Below are 22,375 nucleotides of genomic sequence, written 5' to 3' on the forward strand. Positions count from 1 at the left end.
ATGAAGGAGGAAGAAGAGGATTTTGGTATATTAAATTGAGATTGTAGGCAGCACTATGATGAACATTTACATGCACACACACTTATTGATGTTGAACTAGAAAGTAGGGGAAGAGCGATGGGGAAGGAGGATGAAAGAGGAGGAGAGAAGGAGAAAGAGAAAACACCTACCATATGGAGAAACCTTGAGTTAGAGAGAATAGAGCATCATATGGCTAATAAAGTCAAAAGAAATTATTGTAAAATGGTGACACAACAACAAGGCAAAATTGCTTCATTTTTTAAAGTTTTTAGGTGACATTGCTCCAAACAAAGTTTAGAATACCGGACGCCTGAAATATGTTCCTAATCATATCATGATTAACTCCAAAATTCGTGGTAATCAAGGAATTAACCCTTAAGTGATTATCATGTTTGTAATTTGAAATAATGGGATCTCAAGTTTTTCATATTTTAAAGTAAATCAAGATCACTCATTAAACTTTTAATAAAAGTAAAATAATATTTCAAAAGCATGAGATACCTTAGAAGAATGCAATAGGGTAAAATAGAAAAACATCACAATCTAAAAAAAACAGAGTAATGTGCCACAGCTTGTACACAGTGCACTGTGGATTGCCACTCTTTGTGTCAAGCACTACGATGTGTTGCACGATATCAAACAACACAATAAACAACTTTTGGTGTGCCCCATTTCTTCATTTAATATCTGAATGAGATGATCTATGTATTTATGAAAAACTCTCAACATAAACTAGCTAATGGCATAGATTTTTGTTTTATAATAGCATGGATTTTACTTCCAAATTAAGTCACACAATGAAGTTGTACACCCAAATATATTTTCATAACTTTCACAATTAAATGGTGTCCAAAACCCTAAACTTGTGTCAAAAGCTATTCCTAATACCCAGACCATACTTATTGAACCTAGAACTACCTATACAATACACCATATACATGTATATACCACCATATCAAATTTTCACTCCTTAACCCCTTACTACCAAAAGCAAAAAAAGGAGGTTTGGGCATTGCATTTTACAATAAGTCATCCATATTATGTTTAAATCAATCTTAATACACTTGTACTACTATTTTAACCTATAAATATTTACAAATTACATAAACAATATCTCAGGGCTTAAAATACATTCTAAACATAATAAACAACTATATAGTTCAAGTATAAACAAAACGCATTCCAATTAGGAATTCGTTAGGCCCTTTAGGAATAGCCCTTCAAGTTGCAAAGTTTTATTCATTTTACCATTTAATAACTCATAATCAGATCTCAATAACTAAATATTTGCAACTTGACAATTTAAAGGAAACTTTTCAAGTATTTAAATATTATTTAATGGGTGAAAATGGGAGAATTTATAAGCTTGATCTATATACTTATCCATTGCATAAAATAATTAAGAATGAGAGGTTTTACAATAGGAACCCTAGATTCTTAAGCCTTTTAAAGCCTTTTCCCTTTCCACACATGAGCAAGAGCCTAAAAAATATTGAAATAGAGGGGTGAGTCTAGTCACTTAGCAACCAAGGTACACTTACTCTATGTAATTATATATCAATTGAATAAATACACATAAAGTGAATTAATTACTCAAAAACATAAAATTGCATATGATACAAGTTATAATCTCACAATTCATTTCAATTTCACATGCATAATCTCTGTTATAGAGTACATTGCTATAAGACACACAGACATATGAAAATGACTCAAATTATTATGACGACTTGTCACAAACTTAAACGATCATGTGACATGTCAAATGATTACATAAGCATGATCAAACCACTTTATACCCTCCTTATATCTTCTCACTGAAATTATGGCTTGTAATGTCAAACAAGGCTCTGTCCGTATGACTAGACTATTGAAGCTAATCAATTGTGAGGTATGACCTAACTAAAGATCACAAGACTCATTCTCGAACCATAATTTCCCCCATTCTCAAATCTCTTAGATGTCACATACCCTAAGCTAACCCCCTCAATAAATTGGTAGAGACAGCTAGGTTCTAGTCCATCAACAAATTATGGAACAATCTCTTGATAAATTATGGGACAAGGCTATACTTTCATGCACCAGAGGGCAGTCAAAAACACTATATAGATTTTAACTACTTTTCTCTTTAGGCAAACTCTCACCAATTGATCATGCAATATACAACACTCACTCATTTTCACAATTCTATTTATTCAATATTAACACATTAAGCTTAAGATGATAACCATATTGTTTTCACAAACATTTTTCACTTTACTACATCATCAATTTCTCCATCATTGCATAATTATCACATCACATAACATCATACTTCTCATCCTAAAACATGTACATAATCAAAATTTTGAAAATCACTTTAACTTTAATTGCACATTTCAAATCAAAATAAAACATTGCGTACTTACAATTCAATCAGTCAACAAGGCTCATGACATGTTCTCATGTTCACAATTAAATCATACATGCCAATATGCACATTTTCATAATTAACATTCAATTAACAAACAATTACTCAAAATAGGATTTCCTTAGTTATCTCAAACCTCTGAGAGGTTAAAAGTTTACTCTTTAATAATTAGCTTCCAAACTTGTTTCTTAAGCCAAAAGTGGTGCTTGGATGATTAATCTACAATTAGTCAAATTCAATCTCAATTAATATTGCTACAAATATATTTTAACTCTTATTTCCATTTTTAAAATATCTAATGCCATATTTCTCATATTTATGCCTACCATTAAGTTTATTAACTCTCTTTAGTTTTTATTATCATTAATGAATCATTAAACCTCTATTAATGACATTTCAACTCCTCCAACAACCTTCATTAATGCCATTTTTTGATATTTATGGCATTCACCAACCAACAACCTTAAAACCATTAATAATTATTTTAAATACTATAAATAACTCCCATTAACTCCATTTAGGTTAATAGATTCAAATTCATAACTTATATGGATTGACAATAACCTCCCACTATTAAAACCTAATAAAAAAACTCAAGAAAATGGAAGAGAAAGGGAGATTAAAGCTTCTTGCTTGCTCTTCATTTTTATTTTCTTTCCCTTCTGAATTTCACATCTATTCATGACTAAAAGATTATATAATTTGGCCATAAGCCGTGATGCATGACACAAAGAGGTCATTCTCTTTCGTTTGTCATTTGTGTATTGCAACATGTGGCATAAAGATATTTCCTTCATGTTTTCTCTTTCTTTCAATGTTCGAGTAGTCTGACTTCACTTCGAACGCATAATTAGGGCTGAAATCACCTTTGAATACACTTATTGGACCTCTCCAACTATACACCATGTCAAATCACCAATAATCATGATTAAACTTAATTAATTAGGGTCAAATTTTCCTAGGATGTTACAGCGCCTGTATAAGAAAAGTTTTAGGACATTTTTTCCCTTCTGCCTATTATTTTTAATAATATTAATGATTTGATTATCTTTTATTGATTTTAATAATATATTCAGAAGCATGAAATATTAACTAGGGAGAATTGCATTGCAAGCCCCAAAAGATAGCATATTTATAGGCCCAATAAAATATGAAATAATTCTCCCTATTAACTATATTCTCCCCTTCCCCCCTAAAATGGAGCAGATACAAACATCCTATGCAACCACCTTTTTCATTACATGAGGTATAGAACTCGTAACCTTCTTGTTTCAAAGGAATATGAGGTGGCATTCAACTATGAGTCTTCTGTTAGCTGTCTTCCTTTATTGTTTGGGAGAGAATGATAGTTAGATTATGAAAGAATGAATTAATGACATTTAAATTTTTGATAAAATGTTTTAAAACATAAATTATAAATATCAATTTAAATAATTATAAATAAAAATTATTGTTACAATCTAAGAGTTATATTTAATATTTAAATACTTATTTACATTTAAAAATATTAAATTTATAATTATTTGAATTAATATTTTTGACTTTTTTTAAATTTATCAAGTACTTATCTGTCATTAATTTAATACCAAGACATAAGTGTCTTTTGTCCCTATTTTAATAGGTAAAGATGCATTTTTATTCTTGAAATATTTTTGAGGAGCACTCAACACTTTAACATTTTTGTTGAAGCAGTTTTATTCTTCTTTTTATTTCTAAGCATTTAATCTCAAAATAAGAAATGTATTGATAATCGGTATCAAAAAGCATACTCAATTAACAATTGAATAGAAATGGATAAACAAATAGTGAATTTCACTGTTTTTACGGTTACTTCTTAAATGGCGACGTCCTCTCTATACACCAAAGCCCCTTATCTCATTTAATCAATGTTATTATTAATTTATACAGTTCACACTTTTTAGCTCTACCCATAAAATAACAAATTATTAAAATAGAGTATTTTTGTCATTTCTATTAAATTTTTTAACACTTAATGTTTAAGGTCAACAATAAAATTTTAATAAAAAAATAAAAATATTTTATTTTAATAATTTTAAAAATAAAATTATTTTAATAAAAATATTAAAATGTTGAATGCCCCTCCAAAAAAATATTTTAAAAGCAGAAACATCCTCGAACTTTATTTAATCAATCTGTGCGGTGCCCTTGCTCCGAAATGCCCTTGGTGGGCCCTCCTATGGTCCTCGTCAAACTCAAAAGTCCCGAGAAGCATCCTGGCAGTTTCGACTACCGAGTGTCGCGGGTTTCTGAGATGTTTCTATTCTCTGTTGAGAAAGTCGGGTTAAGTTTCGTTGCAATTTCCAGATACTTGAAACAAATCTCACCTTGGCACTCTTAAAAGGCAACGAAAGGCTCGTCCCCGAGCACACTGTCCCTGCTGGCACACAGACACAAGTTCCATAGCCAAACCCTCATAACCATCTCTCTGCTCCACTCTCCTTAAAAACAATGCCGAGAACAATGGCAATCGTTGAGGAAAAGAGATCAGCTCCTCTCCCTATCACTAATTCCGATCCCGAAATCAAAATTCGCAGCGTGCTCCCAATTTTCGGTGTGATCAACATGACAATTAGCTGCGCCACAACAATCTACCGCGCCTACATAAACGGAGACATTCCGATGATAGTGTTCATCGTTTACGTGTTTTTCGGCACCTTCTTGGTGGATTATTGGTTCCGATTGTACAGTACGCTTTCCCCATCCGAGCATTCCCTCGGAACGCCATTACCTGAAAATCGGCATATGGGTCTTGGTAAGCTCCATCATGTTGGCTCTTCGCTTACGAACTCTCGACTTTTTTGAGCCTGGCCATGTCTGTCTCCTTCTTTACTCTTGTACTCTGCGGCAATTCCCTGCTTTCTATGTCTATTTCATTTGGGATGGTGAGGGGAAGAGCGCACACGCTAATAAGGCTGCAAACGCGGAAGAACAGGAAAAGAAGCCTTTGGAGCCTGTAGCTAAAGTCTAGAACTCCTGGTCACAATATAAAATAATGGAATCTAAAACTCATATAAGGGATTTTGGTCAAAAAAAATAAAAAAAACTCATGTAAGGATGTAACCTTCAACTTCAAGCCTTTTGTCCTAATGCTTTTGTTTTAATTACTACACTGGCTTTTGATGCTAAGTGAGCCTGGCTATTATATTATGATTTCATTGTACACTACTTTCAGTTTAATATAATATACTTTTATTATTTTATTACTAATTGGTAAAAAAAAAAAAAGTGGGAAATTAAACAACATGGAGATGCGGGGTATCGATACCCCGTACCTCTCGCATGCTAAGCGAGCGCTCTACCATCTGAGCTACATCCCCGATTATTGATTATTGTTTAAGTGAATATATTAATAACCAAAAATGCAGGATAGGCTCATTTGAAGTCCCAGTTCAATTAACGTCAAAAGGAATTCGGCCATCTCGCGGGCTCGCGTCTGTGCAGTAAAAGTAACAGTTTGACAGAAATGCTGAGGAAACTGCTGCTGTCTCGATCCTTCGCATTTCATCGTCGGCTCTCCCATGCCCACTTGGCTTCGCAACTGGCTGCACCCTCGGTGGCTTCTGGGCTTTCGTCTCCCTTTTCTACTCATTCGTCTTCCCAAAATCCTAACGCGCCTTTCGTCGAACAGTTGGACGATGCAGATGAGCCTCCGTCTCCGCCCACTGCCACTGCAATTTCTATCGATCGCTCTGGCTTGTACAATCCACCTGGTTAGCTACTTGAGTTTTTCTTCCTCTCTCGGCCTCCATGTTTTCTTCTATAGTCACATTCGGCTCGGGTATATATATGTTGTATGTGTGTATATTACCCTTTTGTTTTTTATTGTTATGTGTGGCAGAGCATTCTCATGAGCCAACTGTGGATCCGAGCTGTCAAGCATCTCAAAGGGATCATCAAGGTTTGTTTCTGCACTTTTTCCAAGACAGTTTTGAGCTGCCATTGCTTTTGTACTTGGAGCCCATTTTAAGTAGTTTGAACTGTCTTTATTATGTGACTGCACTTGGCCTGATAAATCTATTATCATTTATACAAAGCAACTACAAGTACGATATTTGCCCTAAAGGTGTTCTGAGGCCAGCGGATAAAATTTTCATGTCCAGAAGATACTTATTTTTATGATTTCTCAGTTTCGTGGAGGCCCAATCTCAGTAGCTGAGTATATGGAAGAAGTTTTAACTAATCCTAGAGCTGGTTTCTACATCAATCGGGATGTTTTTGGAGCTGAAGGCGATTTTATAACATCTCCTGAAGTAACCAGATGTTTGGTGAGGTAAACGAGCTATTCACTTTTAATTCCTCACATCTGAGTCATGGACTAGTTTGAATTTCTATATCTTCTTCGTTTATTCAAAATTTTGTTTGATGAAAGAAGGATTCTGATGGCTTGTTTATGTGAATTTAGATTATTGGTGTGTGGGGTCATATGTCTATGGGAGCAAATGGGACAGCCACAAAGAGTAAATCTAATTGAGCTAGGCCCAGGACGAGAACTCTTATGGCTGATCTTCTTCGGTATGATGCCACAATCCTTTTTTTTTTTTTTCATTTAATTCTGGAATTTCTGGTTCTAGACCATTTCTTTACTTTGTCAATTGAGTTTTACGAAGAAGCTGCTCCGATATTATGATAGATGAAGAAATTGTAACTTTCACGTAGGGTGCTTCCAAATTCAAAAGTTCACTGAGTCATTGCATGTACACCTGGTGGGTGTAGTCCAACACTGCAGAAGCTTCAACACAAAACACCAAAACCTGAAATGCATTGATCAAGATAATGCAGCTGAACCTACTGAGAGAAGAACTGTAAGCTCTTTGGCTGGTAACCCTGTATCATGGCATGCTTACAATGGAGCAGGTTCCTTCAGGATGTATGTATTGCGTATCCAATGAATATTGGCTTTAGACACTACTGTTCTAGTAGAGTAGCATTATTTTTTTGTCTCTTGTCCTTCTATGCCTCGATGTATGTGAAGTTTTATTCCCAAAAACCGTGCTATAGAACGGAAAAACTAGTTTGAGAAACAAATAAGGACCTCGATTTTTTTTAATTGGCAGTTGTCACCATATTGTGACATTTCATTTTGTCATTATGTGCATGCATTAGTTAGAAATCTGTTTTCTCTTTGTTTCCTTCACTTTGCTTTCTCTGAATGTAGTTTTCATGTCAGAATTGGCATGGCCAGGACAAACATTCTGCATGTTCACAGTGGTGTTTTAATATTGAAAAAATCTTTTAACTTACTTGTAACTAAATCTTTTAACTATAACTCGCTGCGACTCAGTCCTCAACTATAACTTGCTACGACTCAGTTTCTCACTTTTAACTTACTTATAACTCGGTCTTTATTTTTCAAAATTTTTTTAAAAGTATCCTTACCAAATAAGAGGGATAAAAGAATGCTCATACCTGCCATGAAATACCCTCCTCTTGTTCTTTGATATGAGATCTAAGTTAACATGAAAAAAGAGAGCAAACAAAAGTGAAGAACTGACTCATAAACAAGTCAAAAGCTGAGCGATTGAGTTGCAACAAGTTATAGTTAAAGAATTGAGTTTTAAGTTAATTAAAGTTGAAGGACTAAAATATTAATTTTTTCTTAATATTTATCAATCAATTTACATGCCATAAAATGAAAACAGAAAATATTTTCAGCTAGTCGTTATTTCCCTTTTAAAGAGGTGAAGGAGAACTTGGAAGTTCATAATAGAGATTTTTCTACTGAATTTTAGCTGAAGATATTTTCATGTGAAGTTTCTAATTTCATTCTTGATAACATTTAGGTTAACTATAAAGTGTTTTCCATGTTTTCAGCTGTTTTCTACTGAAAATAGTTTCCAGAATCAAGTAATTTCTGTAAATCAAAAGTTCTGAGGGAGATCATGGAGTGTGTTATTTTTGTGTTGCATTATGGACACCTGTGTGTTATCCTTTAGTTAAATATAGAGATGCAGTATGCTGGGCAAAGAAATTGAATATTAGGCTGCTACATATTTTTGTTAAGATATATTCTGTTTGACTTTAGGAATTATGATGATTATGTTTCAAACTTTCTATGACATCATTCAGCTGGTGCCTGTTATTTCTCTTGATGGCTCAAATCAATCCGTCAGTCTGTGCTAGGGATAAGTTTGTTAGCCTGGTGAATCAGAATTTAAGCTATTTGTATCTTACTTGAAATGACAAAATAAGCAACTATGACTTGTATTAATCATTGTCAATTATGAAGAAGCCAAGTGGCCAACAGAATATATCGAGGTCTGAGTTTGAATTATGTATGGTGTAGACAGGAAATATCTCATTATCATATTTGAGAAACTGTCTGAGTAAGTTTTCTCTGTTTTTACTCTCCAGTGCCAACAATCATCATAGCACATGAATTCTTTGATGCCCTACCCATTCATCAATTTCAGGTTTGTGTGCTTGATTTTGTCTCACAATATCACTTTGCCTGGACACTGCAATGTATGTATAGCTGTTGTGAACAATTGAACCATAGATGATAGCATGCTTGTGCTGCTTTGGAGAATTGAATTTCGAGACATCCATCAAGCTGCTAATTCAATATGATGCCTATACTTTTTCCGACAATATATTCTGTGCCCTGGCTGTTTGTCTCTAGCTTTCTTTTATTCATTATTCTTTCCATGATTTCTGATAGTTTATCATTTTTTGGGTGCCAAGGTAATAGTTTGTCTTTTTTATAACAGGAGAAAAACCACAAATTTGAGCAATATTTTAACTATACGTAGAATAGAACAGTGATTCTTTTCCATGTGATAAAGTCATACTAGACTGGCACTTTGTCTCCCAATGTCTGCCTGTCTGAACTATGACCATGTCATACAGGTTTCACCCTTTTGGATATGAATAGTGGGAAAAAAGTAACAGTTAACCAGCAAGGTTTGAATCATAAACGTGGGTGATATTCAATAAACCCATAGTGATATGTTGTAAGCCCAAATGGTTGCTTGTCATCTTGCTTTGAATGAGTCCAGGATCATTCTTTGCAAACACACTATTTCAGTTGAGTTCCATCATGCATTATTTGTCACAAAAAATGAAATATAATTTTTCTGTGTTCACTTTTTTCTGTATCATTATTGGCACGCTAAATTTACCTAAACCTGTGTGGTTTCCTGTCTGAAGAAATCATCTCGTGGCTGGTGTGAGAAAATGGTTGACGTGGCAGAAGATTCATCGTAAGCATTAGAGTGCATTCTGCATTTCCGCTTGAAATTGTACTTTTTCATAGCTTAATTAATATTTACTTGCATATATTGCACAGGTTTCGCTTTGTACTATCTTCCCAGCCTACACCTGCAACTCTCTACCTAGTAAAGCGGTTTAAGTGGGCTGCAAATGGGGAGACTGCAAAACTTAATCAAATGAAGTTTGCCCCAAAGCTATGGAGTTGACTCAAGCAATTGCAAAAGGATAAGTTCTGATGGAGGTGGGGCTCTAATTATTGACTATGGCTTGAATGGAATTGTCTCGGACAGTCTCCAGGTCTGTAGCTTAATCTTGAAGTATCTCTTTTTTTAGGCTATGTTTGGCATATGGAAAAGAAGTTTGGGAGAGTAAAAAGGAGTGAGAAAATATTTTCGTTGTGTTTGGTAGATGGCAAAAGGGCTTTCTTTGGTAGAGAGTTTTCCATGTTTATGGAAGAGAGATTTTCCATTCGACCATTCCCATACTGTACCAAGTAGGTCCTGTGTGTCTCCTCTCTTTGGGCAGGCCATGGCCAGAGGTTCATTGTTTCATGTCTCGTTTTTCAACTGACACTCTTACAGAGGAGAAAACTTGTGCTTAGATCCTTTGTGTCCAGTTTCCCAATAAAAATAATGCCACATGGTCTTCTTTAATATCTCAGCACTTGACTTGCTCATACTTTTAAACATGTTAGCACTTGAATTACTTACTATGATAATCCCCCGTTAACTATTAAAACAACTTCAAAAAATCAAGAACCTATCTTTGCACTGCTTTCTATCCCTACTGTGATCTTCCTTTTCACCCTCCTCAAGCATTGTGTCTGCAAGTCCTTTCTCACATTAATGTTCTCAATCTATCCCTTTGTGTAAAATTGGTCAAATGAGCACTACTATTTTTTTAGCTTCCAAGTTGATGGCTTGCGGATTTGCTCACCACGTCTTTGAGTACTTGTCTACAATATCAGACATGTTAGGCGCCCCCCCCCCCCCAAAAAAAAAAAAAAAAAGCTGTTACCTGAACATATTTAGATGCAGGATTGTTTTCTTGGCAGCAAGATGTAGAACTGTGGTCTATTGAAGGATAAATCTTAGAGAAGGAAACAAGAGAGGGCAACTGTCTTGAGTGAAGAGGAACTCTGAAACATTTTAATTCAATCACCAATGGCTTAATAAACAAAACTGACCACCAAAGAATGCTATTGGATTACTTGTTAATCTCCACAAATCATCAAATTATTCTCTGCATCTTGCCTTCGTTGTGTCTTTGCTGTGTGAGGATATGGTATATGAAGAGTTTAGATTATTCATTGTTTTGTCTTCATGTTCATAATTTTCCAATAAATTACTTGGTTGCATTCAATCTGAGAGGCGCTATCGGTGCTGGAGAAGAACCTAGTCACAAACAGCATAAGAAGAAGCAGGGCAAGAGAAAATGATAAAGGGAGGGGGAAAAAATACAAAGATTGGCATTTTTTTCTCAGACAGGTTTCTAAATTTTTGTAAAATTTTAATAGCCAATGGAGGATAAGCAAGTTAAATGGTGAGTTGTCAAAAAAGTCCATGTGGTTATATGTTGGAAAACTGTACATAAATGGCCTAAGCAAAGGCAAGGTTGTTTTTTTCTTTTCTTTTCTTTTTTAAAGGAAACATAATTTTGGATCCCTGTACTTTGCTCAAATTTTGCTATAGGTCCCTGTATTTTACTTGTATTTTGCCATAAGTCCCTTTATGCTCATGGAAGGATTTAGAATACCAAAAAACAAAAGTATATGAACTTAAAACACTTAAAAAAAGTGCAAGGACTTATAACAAAATTCAAATAAATTGCAGGGATCCAAAGTTATATTTTTTCCTTTGTTAATATATGTATGTATGTATGTATGTATGTATGTATAGGCAAATAATAGGTGTCTGTATTAGGAAATTATCTTCCTTTTATCTCCCAGTATGTGTAATGACTCGTGAACATTTCTTCTGTCTGGTAGTAAATGTGTCAAAATGTTTTTGCGTGCACTTCCTTCATGCTATCTTGATAGTTTCATGAATATTGCACTTTCACAGGCAATCAGAAAACACGAGTTTGTCAACATTCTTGACAATCCAGGATCAGCTGATCTTAGTGCGTACGTTGATTTCGCTTCCATCAGACATTCTGCTGAGGAAGCTTCAGGTGCTTGTCCTTGTGCTGCAAATAATAGTGCTAACAGGTATGATAGACTGAGGGAACGAGTTGAGGTCATACTAATATAACACATATGCAGGGGCTGTGTCTGTCCATGGGCCAATTACTCAATCTCAATTGCTTGGTTCCCTTGGAATAAATTTCCGTGTTGAAGCGCTACTTCAGAACTGCACAGAAGAACAAGCTGAATCCTTAAAATCAGGATATTGGCGTCTTGTGGGTGATGGTGAAGCCCCCTTCTGGGAAGGACCTGATGATTCTGCTCCAATTGGCATGGGTACTCGTTATTTGGCCATGGCTATAGTGAACAAGAAGCAGGGTGTTCCCGTTCCATTTCAATAAAATGCAAGATAAAGATGTGGAACTGCGAGACCAACTCATCTGCTCTTCTCTTCAATTATGCTATTATAATTTATCAAGCCAAGAGTTTGTTTTCATTCTGGTCTCAGGTCCAAAAATAGAAGTAGTCATTCTGGTCGCAGCGGGTGTCTGTCCCGCGGCAGAATTGGTTTGGGTCATGGTGTTCGTTATGTGAAATCTGGACAATCCATGTTACAAATTTTATTTTATTTTTATTTAATATTCATTAAAATAAATTACAAAATTTTAATAAATCTACCTTATCAGTCACCTGAATAATACAGATTTAATTTGGATAATTTAATTTTTATTTTTGATACCCAAAAAAAAATAAAATTTTTATATTTTTTACAAATTTATTGTTTAGATGCATACGCTACACTTTAAATTAACATAATTTTTTAGAATTTTTTATTTTAATAATAGTAATATTAAAAACAAAGATAATATCTAAACTATACTTAAAAAAAATTAGAAAGAAGTTACAAATTAAAAATTTTAAAATTGGATTGTCTAAAGCGATTCTAAATAGTTAATTTATAAAATTTTAAAACTTGTAATATTAAATTAGGCCATAAGATGAAATACCTTATCTCTTTTTATATATAAGAGGTCTTTTACAGCATTTGTTGTTGTCCTTGAATATAAGAAGTTGTTAATATATTTTTTAATGAATAGATTATTATATTCTTATTAAATTAAAAAGAAAAAAAGATAAGTATTATCATTAATTTACTTTAAAAAATTATTTTTTTATTTACAATAATTAGAGAAAAATTAAAATGTTGGTTGTGCTTTTAGTTATATAACCAACTTTTATTGATTTAGGTAATTTGGTTAAAAATATCTTATATATAGGGACCAAGGGAATATGTATAATCTAGATTAAGGATGAAATAGATTTATTATTTTTATAATTTCTATTTTAATAATTATAAAATAAAAGATAAAATAAAACTTGTTAAAGATTTCTTATCATTTGATAAGCACTCAAACCAAACTGGTCAAGTGGCATCTTGATGACCCTTTTTTTTGGAGTAACCTTTTTTTTTTAAATTGAAAATTGATCCAATACCACAAAAGGATTATAAGCTAGCCAAGTCGGCTAGATAATCTCCTTTTATTATCTACCATCTTAATACAATAAGGTGAGGTTGATAAAAAATAATATAACAGAAAAAATTATTAAAAGTTTGAGTAGCCAACAAGTGAGCACAAGTGTTAACCTTACTAAACATGAAATTCAAACAAATATTCGAATTCCTATAAAAAAACAATGTAGCTTGGTTGATAATTTATTTGTAAAGATGAAAAGTCATATCACTTCTAATAATCAGATTCAGCACTTCAATGCAATTGGTAAAGATTTGGAAATTACGAAGATTTCTCTCCCAACATAGCAGGCAGGTAATTTCCTATATTTGCATTAAAACTACAAACCCGATTAGCATTGTAGTCTCTGACAATGCCACCACACTTACGAACACTCTTTATAGGAGCCATCACATAGCATTATAATGTGGCCTTGCCCAGATGGTTGGATTTGATATTGCAGACTGGAGGACTTTTTCAGCACCTGAAGATCATTTCTGGCCTTATGTAGCCTTGCAAGCCCGCCGGGGCACGGGGGAAACTCTCTGCATCCTCGTCTGAGAAAGTTTTGTTGCATTCCCAGCATATATACCCAAACAGCACCTCCCAAGGAACTTGTTTGGTCATATCTTTCCAATCTCATTTCTCATACTACAGTTAAGCCAATCCTCTCCATTCAAGTTTTTGAATGTAGTCATTGATTTTCAATTGCCATTGATTTATCTGAGTTGACAGTAGTTATTCTCTCGTAATATTGACTCAAAATAAGACAGAAATTTGTTCATCTGTGTTAGACCTGAGAAAAATGTTGCTTACCTGATAAATAATTCTTAAGAGCCGCAATAATAGTGTTTAGGATTGACCAAGGAAAGTTTTACTAATCTAAATATCTCTGCACGTAAAAACTCTCAACAAATCTAATTTTTCACAGTTCGTGCAACTTGTAGAAGTAACTTTTTTTTTTTTGGGATAAAAAAGCTAAGTTTTTTTTTTGAAATATAAACATACATATTGTAAGAAGCAAAAACTCATATTTGTATAAATACCTAATGTTCGTTGCATTCCTTTCCTTCGTTTTCTTTGATAAAAGTTTTCACTAGAAAAAAAAAAAAACGTGATGGGTTCTACAAAAAAAAAAAAAAACGCAATGGGGTTGAGATTAGGAAACAGCCTAACAAGCAAACAGCACTTCCCGAAACCCTCCGTGATGCCATCGTCATTGACTTTGTTGGAGAATGTCGGTTGGTATCGGTTCACTTGTTCCCGCATCGGAGCAATGGCAGCTTGATTTCAACAAAGTCAAGGCTTCCTTTTTTCTCATTTTGGATCTTTTATTCAGTTCCATCTCTTTCGTTCTCTCATCCTCGCAATTTTTCTTTTTTTAACATGTGCCCCTGAATTTCCTATGGTTTCTTTTCCCTGAATGATTATCATTGGTAGAGACCCGGCGTGGAATTCTTCATCATCCACGTCGATAAGTTAAAATCTCCATGTGTCAGCCAATAGTTTCAATTTTCGTTCTATATTGAGTATCGTTGTCCACTCAGTCACATATTTGCCCTCTTCGATTTTCCCCTTTCTTGGGACACATTGGGATGTGGCTCAGAAATTCCAGGCAGAGGCGATGCCGACATGTGTGTTGAAGAAGAAGCGAAAGGAGATGGATATAATGGTTGGGACGAACACGAGCCCCAGCTTACCAAATTCTTCTCTCTTCACTTCAGTAGCAATACCTGATAGGCTGATTGGGTTGCTCTGTAATGAACTTACGATATTGGACAACTACGAGCCTACAGGCTACAAGTTCCTCTATTAAATTTCATTCGTGCATATATACAAAACAAAGTCAAATACGTCCAAGGGGATGAACAAAGATCCAATAATCTTCTAGAAATTTTGGGCTAAAAAAATTGGAAATTTTGAATAATCACACAATGTATTAATAACCCCAGTTATAGAAAAGAACATTCTCACATACATGCAATAAGCTAATAATATTATTTAAACACATAACTGCTCATCAATGAACTAATGAGAACACCCCCAATGTTTTTTTTTTTTTAAAATATATATATATATATATATCTACAACTACAACAGTAAGCAGATTATCCACCAAAACTGGAAGTGGCCATTCAAATTTCATATCCATTCTCACTCCTCAATACAGCAGCCTTCAACGCACGAATCAACCTTAAGATGGAACGACGTGATCTCAGAAAGTGTATGCCTGCTGAATGGCATCGATGTCAAGGCCTTTCAGTCTAACCACCGACTCTACGTGGCCTTTTAGTGTATGGAGCTCTCTAAGTCTGAAACAACCAAACACCAAGGCAACATGAGTATTTAAGAGCCCCGAATAAACTGCGACATGGTTTCCAACATGAAACCAAACACGCTCTTAGTGTCCTATCCCATGAATCCATGATTGATTCCGTAGTTCTGGGCTTCGCATGTGATCAGCAAAGCAGAACTGGTAATAATAATAATAACATGCCACTCTGCTCGTACACACACCAGACACATACCTAGCAATCTCAGCTCGTCTCTTAGCTTCTTCAGCCATCTGATTGAGCTCTGCATGACTTGCACGTTCACTGAACATTTTGGTATCAGGTGGGTGAAGCCCATGGAGGGTCCTCTGTGCGTGTGCCCATTTAAGTTCACGTTCTTCCTTTCCAAAATCCTTCTTGCTGGTAAAAGCGATCTGCCAAACACATTTCATTCGGGGAAAAAGAAGTAAGCAACACCACCTCAGATACTGATCGAATTGCCTGTGTTTTGATCAGAACAAGAGTTCATACCTTTCGTTCAATGAGAAGATCCCAAGCCCTGCCGCTTAAGGCATATCGAATCACAAACTTGATAAAATCGAGAGGGAAATAGAAGATGAGGTTATAAAGCCAAACAATGCCAGCCCAACCCCATCCAATCCCTTCAATTGCAGCAAAACTCCAATTTGCATAAACAGCAATCAGTGTAGCTATCTGTAGAAGAACCATGAAGTGACAAGTCACTTCACTTTATGTTCATGAAGTAAGAGTGCTAAGAGAAGCAGGAAAATATCACTCACCAGCTGAGCAACAACAAAAGCTGTTACAAGTAAGAGACCCGGACGCTCAACGAAAGACCAGCTCCGGGCTCGGGTAACAAATATGAGGGCCTGACTAATTATACTGACTTGCAGGTATATTGCTGACGCAAGTTTTCTAAAGTCACCCTCGTCCTTCTTTTGAAGGCTTGAAACCCCAAATGTACGCTGAAAGTTGCATGGTAAGTGTCAATGGTGGAAGGAAGAAGAAAAGTGCAGGTACATTTCCGAAGTTGAAAGACCTTCAAAGCTGCTGAAAGTAATAGCTCTTACAGGGAAGAAATCTGTTTTATATGCAGCCCAGAAGAAGATGACAGTCATCATAGCCAAATAAGCACCAACAATAATTCCAGTGGTAAATATCTCTGTGAGTTTCCAGCTATCTGGATGTGGAGATGGTCTCACCCTGTCCTTTGATATTGTCATAATGGTACCTGGTATTATGCAGAAAGTATTATAAATGTATTATCAACAACACAGTGTGTTGCATGACTTCTCAGTAAAAGATGATCAGTCTAGAAAAAGAAAGATAACAAACCATCATTGAGGATAGCAATAATCAGCACCATGAATGGTGGGAAATCAAATTTCCATATGAGGGCCAATAACATGAAACCAAGCTGTCATAAGAGGAACTCTAAATTAGTAATCAGAATAACGTCTGCAGGAATAAAAGGTAAATCCAGGTTACAGACAACTTACCACAATACGGATTGTGATGGAGACTGCATAGATCTGTGCAGGAAACAAAGAAGAAAAGAAAATATCAATTAATTTAAAATTGGAAAATATATTATAGTCAATGTCAGAATTATAACTGTAACACTCATAGTGGTTGAAAGGCATGATGACATTCCTAGAGAAGAAACTAACCCCCTGTGCCATCACATTATGGATGCAAATGACTCTATGGCTTCGCTTTGCATAGAGCATTGTCAAGTACATACCCAATACATTCAAGTGCCACATTCTATCTCTCAATTTGGAAATGACTCATACTATTCTCATAGTTTGATCAGAATACCTCAGTTAAATTGATAGTATTTAATGCAAACTTACTGTGTAATTCTTCATCCTCTGGAATATGGCTCGACTGGTTAGGACAGCACTTATGATAACGCTCAGACCTGGTTCTGTCAGAACAATATCAGAAGCACTACGAGCTGCATCAGTTGCATCAGCAACAGCTATTCCAATATCTGCTTTTTTAAGAGCCGGGGCATCATTAACCCCATCGCCAGTCATTCCACATATGTGTTTCCTAGCTTGTAAGCGCTTTACGATCTCATATTTGTGCTCTGTATCAAATAAAAACCATATAGTCAGTCAAATAATAATCAAACGCAAGACCACATGTAAAGATCCATCATTATCATCCTATCCAAATATCTTTGCCACAGGAAGAAGTCATAGTTCATGGCGTCTTATTAGTTCCGACTAGTTGCCTCTAATAGGTAGATGAAGGAATCCATATTGTTGTTACTAACACAGTATTGTCATATTTCCTATTAGACTTTGAAAAGTTTTAGAAAAAGAGGTGTCCTGTACCAGGGAAGACACCAGCAAAACCATCAGCTTTTTCAATCATTTCATCAACTGGCAAAGTATCAATTGCTGGGTCCCTGTTTTGTCCCAATAAAGCTGATGAAGGGTACATGTTGATTCCCATCCCAAGACGGCGTCCTGTTTCCTTTGCTATTGCTAGTTGATCACCTAAAGCAAATTGGTGTACATCCAGATATCATTGGAAAAGAATGAAAATATATCAAAACAATCAAACTGATCCATGTGAGCAAGATGGTGATAACTGAGAGAAATTCATGTGCCTGAATAATTTTAACACATGCATAGATCTCTAATGGTCATTTACAGACAATGCAAGCTATTTTTTTAAAAAAATAAAGACGACGTCTAAATCTGATAATACTTGAGACTTGAAAGCAAAAATTGAAAGAAACAACATTATTTTTGTCTTTCTTATTACCGTTGCGCATTCATCTATAAGATTTAAGAAATGTCTTATTGTCAAGAAAGAAAAATGATGCACCGAATGCAAATCAGGTTCTCAAGTCTCAACTAAAGATACTGAAAACTTATACAATGGAGGACCATTTCTTTTAGAGCAACTGGTTTAACTCTTATTAACGTTATGTTGTATGCCATAGCAGTTCGATCCCTGCAGTTGTTAAAATCTTCAGTGCACATTTTCAATAGTAAAGTTTATAAGCCAGACTGAATCTATAAATAATCGGACAAAACATATTGTGAAGATCTTCAGTCACCGGTATAAAATATATTCTGTGTGTCCATTTATTCATTAATTAAACCTAAATGTCAACATCAAGTGGCAAAGATGCACCTGTTATCATCTAACATTTACTCCAAGATTCAATGCCCTTCGGATTGTCTCTGCACTGTCATGCCTAGGTGGATCAAACAGAGGCATGAGGCCAATAAATTGCCAAGGCCCTCCGGGGCTCTCCTTCCTTCCATCAGGAACTTCCTAATAAATAATGACACAAGCAACATGCAATGTGACCTGACCTCAATATATTTTTCCCTTCAACCTTGAAAAAGCATATAAATCACACGTACCTGAAAAAGCATATAAATCACACGTACCTGGTAGGCTACCGCAAGAGATCGTAATCCTCTTTCTGCAAATTTATCAATGACAGTATGAACTCTACGTTCTATCTCTGATTTATTGTGTGCAAGATTCAAAATCTGACAAAGAAATTGAAGGTATGGATCACTTCAACTGTCACAAAGAAGCATCAAACAGAGGGAACCTTCAGGTGGCTCGCAATTATACCTGCTCTGGTGCGCCTTTGCTGACACGATGCATTTTACCGTTACCATCTATGTATGTCAGAGCTGTCCTCTTATCAGTTGGATTGAATGGAAGGAAGTGAAACCTTGAATACCAGCCCTTGCCTTGTTTGTTGACAAAACTAAGATACGTGAGTGTGTGGTAAATGAAGAAAAGAAAACCAACCAATGTAACACTATATCAAGTGAGCAACATGAATCAAAGCTTGCATTTTCAACACTGAACAAAAGATGTTTCACCATCAATAGACATACCTCTTTTGGATCACTCAGCATCCCTACAATAGCAGTATCTATTGCATCTTGGTTTTCCACTCTAGAGGCACGAGCTGCCATGAGAATTACAGTATCTTTGTCAACTCCTTTTGCACAAACCTGCAGAAAAGAGTATGAGATAAAACACTTGTGCACTAGTCTTGAATGAAGAAAATCAGAAATCAACACCATAAAGAACTGAACGCCACTAACGTCAATAAGATTTCTGTCAACTGTTAACTTATTCAATGTCAAAGTTCCCGTTTTATCACTGCACAATACATCCATGCCTGCCATTTCTTCTATTGCTGTCATTCGTTTAGTAATAGCGCCCTGAAATAATGGTGCAAAATATGGGCCAAGGATCTTATCAGTGAGTAGCTGGCAACTCAAAAGGTTTAACCTTTAAACAACAAATTTGCAGGATCACTTTGGCTAGCTACCTGCTGAGCTAGACGATGGGATCCAATAGCCATTGTCACGGACAAAACAGTGGGCATCGCTATGGGAATTCCTCCAATAAGAAGCACCAACAGATTATCAATTCCAGGACGATACTTCCGATGTTGAATCGGGTACATGACAATAATCTCTATCATCATTCCCACTGCAATTGAACAAATGCAGAAATTCCCAATAGCAGTCAAGACCTGTTGATGGAATCCAAATAAGTGTCTGAGAATAAGGAATTCACATGAACTAGCTAAGAAGGAAACAAGAGAGCAAAGGAGGACAGATAGTTATAAACAACGCTAAGTTCCTCATCAAGTCATCAAATATGCATCTGCGAACAAAAATGATGTTCCAGCAAGGTTGAAGATGATTCATTGTAATATTTTTTTTCTTTTTCATGAGTACCTTTTGAAAATGCCCCACTTGATTTGTTGTATCTACAAGATGAGCAGCCCTGCCAAAGAAGGTATGAACTCCTGTCGCAATAACAACTGCTTCTATCTCCCCTGTTTGCATGTAGAGCCTGAATATACACTATCACCAGGTCCTTTCGTCACCGGAAGGGATTCGCCGGTAAGTGCAGACTGAAACCCAAGTTGTGCATATAATAAACTCAGCTGGTCCATATGATGATCTCTTTTCAACTTTTCAACACAAAGAACAACAGAGGTTGCAAAATGTACCTGATCAATCTTCAAAGGATCACCATCAAGAAGACGAGCATCAGCTGGAATAATATCTCCGAGCTTCACACTAATTATGTCGCCAGGAACAAGAATACTACTGCATCCTCCTCAACCCATTTCCCATCTCGAAGGACCTGAAGCATTTTATCAGGAATCAAAACAAAAACACATGACAGCAGAGACATAAAGAAACCGCTTTAAACTGACACAAGTTGATTCTGATACGTAGGAGTTACCTACACCTGAATCCACATAGAAGTGCTGGTATAATTAATTATTTAATACCTTTGCTTTGGGTGCTAGCCGAGCCATAAGAGCTGCAGCGGCATTACCTGCATTGTTCTCCTCTATGAAACTTATTGTCGAATTGATTAGTAAGAGTGTGATGATTCCGACGAAGTCTTGCCAATCGGGAGGCTTCCCCTGAGTCACAATCAGGAATTGTGAAACACATTCAACCATGTCTGAAGACTCTTCTAGAAGTACTTGAATATAAAATGTTGACAACAATTTCCTTCACAAAAAGAATAAGAAACTGAGGGAGAAGGAGCTTACTCCTCCGTTGGCCAACGCAATGGCCATGATTGCTGCGCAGCTTCCATGACCCACGAGAGAGGATTCCACATGAATCCTAAGAATTTCAGAACCTTGCTTTCCTGCAAAATCCGAAAAAATATAAAACCCAGAAACAAAAATAACAGGAATTTGGGCACAGACTCCATTTCTAGCTAGACTCGGCTCTCTCGGAGTTCACTGACAAGTGACAAAGAATCAATCTTTGTTCATCAAGAATCGAGAAAGAGAGAAAAAAATCGTTCCTTGACGTCAAAATTCTCCCGCTGACAAGAACTGGTAGCACAAAGAAATAAAGAGAAAAAAAGAGACAATAAATTAAGGAGAAAATTTAAGACCTGCTTCTCCTCAAGTTTGTTGTGTCCAAAAATGGCCAACCTCTCTTGAGAAGCTGCCGTTGTAAGCCCATTTCGATCACATCTCAACGTCAGAAAAACCTCCTCAAGCGGTCCGTTTTCCTGCAACGAAATCCCAGCCAATGAAAATCTCGGAAGCAGAGCCTCAGAAACAGAGGGAACAGAGCTTGAAAATCCCAACGCCAAGAACAACAAAATAAAACCCAAGAGCCTCACCAGAAAGCACAAGCATGACACAAGCACAAAAATAAAAACAAGCATCAAACATTTCTAGAAGCGATTTACAAAAATATGGGGAAAGACAGAGAAGTGAATTGCTCTGTTTTTCTGTACCAAGTCCACAGCTTCCTTCAGCACCGCCTTCAAGGCTTCGTCTTTGTCAGCCATCTCAACAAGAACCGAGTGTCTGCGTTTAGGTACTCTACAATGGCAAACAAATTCAATTTATATGACAATCAAAATACACTGATAAAATAAAAGCGCTAAACGATCCTCCCTCTTGTCTCTCCTTCGTCTCTTCTCGCTTCCAGGTTCTCAAAAGCTTTCTTTTCCAGTCATGTATAACTGACTTGGCCGTAAAATATAGTGCACGTAATCCGTAATCCCGTGTGTGTATATATACCAGGAAATTTAGAACAAATATTACAGTAAATTGCTGGGAGAATTACCTTTAAGTTTACACAAAAAAAAAAAAATTATCGCAACATTCATTAACAATGAGCTAAATTGTATTGAGTATTGACGGCATTTAATTGTAATTCTTCCTAAATTATATTATATAATAATAATATAACAACAATCATTTTTGTTTTTTTTAAGAAAAACACAATTA

General features: G+C 35.6%; 1 protein-coding gene, 1 non-coding gene and 2 pseudogenes across 2 annotated transcripts; 2 read left to right on the top strand and 2 right to left on the bottom strand.

Moving 5' to 3' along the window:
- The first annotated feature begins 4,795 nt into the window (after nt 1-4,795).
- On the top strand, nt 4,796-5,647 carry LOC129304618 (uncharacterized). Its single transcript, XM_054944340.1, has one exon. The coding sequence runs from the start codon at nt 4,901-4,903 to the stop codon at nt 5,252-5,254; it is 354 nt and encodes a 117-aa protein (XP_054800315.1). The 5' UTR covers nt 4,796-4,900; the 3' UTR covers nt 5,255-5,647.
- Nucleotides 5,648-5,695: 48 nt separating this feature from the next.
- On the bottom strand, nt 5,696-5,769 carry TRNAA-AGC (transfer RNA alanine (anticodon AGC)). The gene has a single exon. It is a non-coding gene; the product is annotated as a tRNA-Ala (tRNA).
- Nucleotides 5,764-12,414, top strand: LOC129304619 (uncharacterized; annotated as a pseudogene).
- Nucleotides 12,415-15,363: 2,949 nt separating this feature from the next.
- On the bottom strand, nt 15,364-22,055 carry LOC129306352 (plasma membrane ATPase 1-like; annotated as a pseudogene).
- Nucleotides 22,056-22,375: the final 320 nt, after the last annotated feature.

Source organism: Prosopis cineraria, unplaced genomic scaffold, assembly GCF_029017545.1.
Source record: "Prosopis cineraria cultivar Desert tree isolate PC_DT_omini unplaced genomic scaffold, ASM2901754v1 PC3, whole genome shotgun sequence".
NCBI classification, from domain to species: Eukaryota; Viridiplantae; Streptophyta; class Magnoliopsida; order Fabales; family Fabaceae; genus Prosopis; species Prosopis cineraria.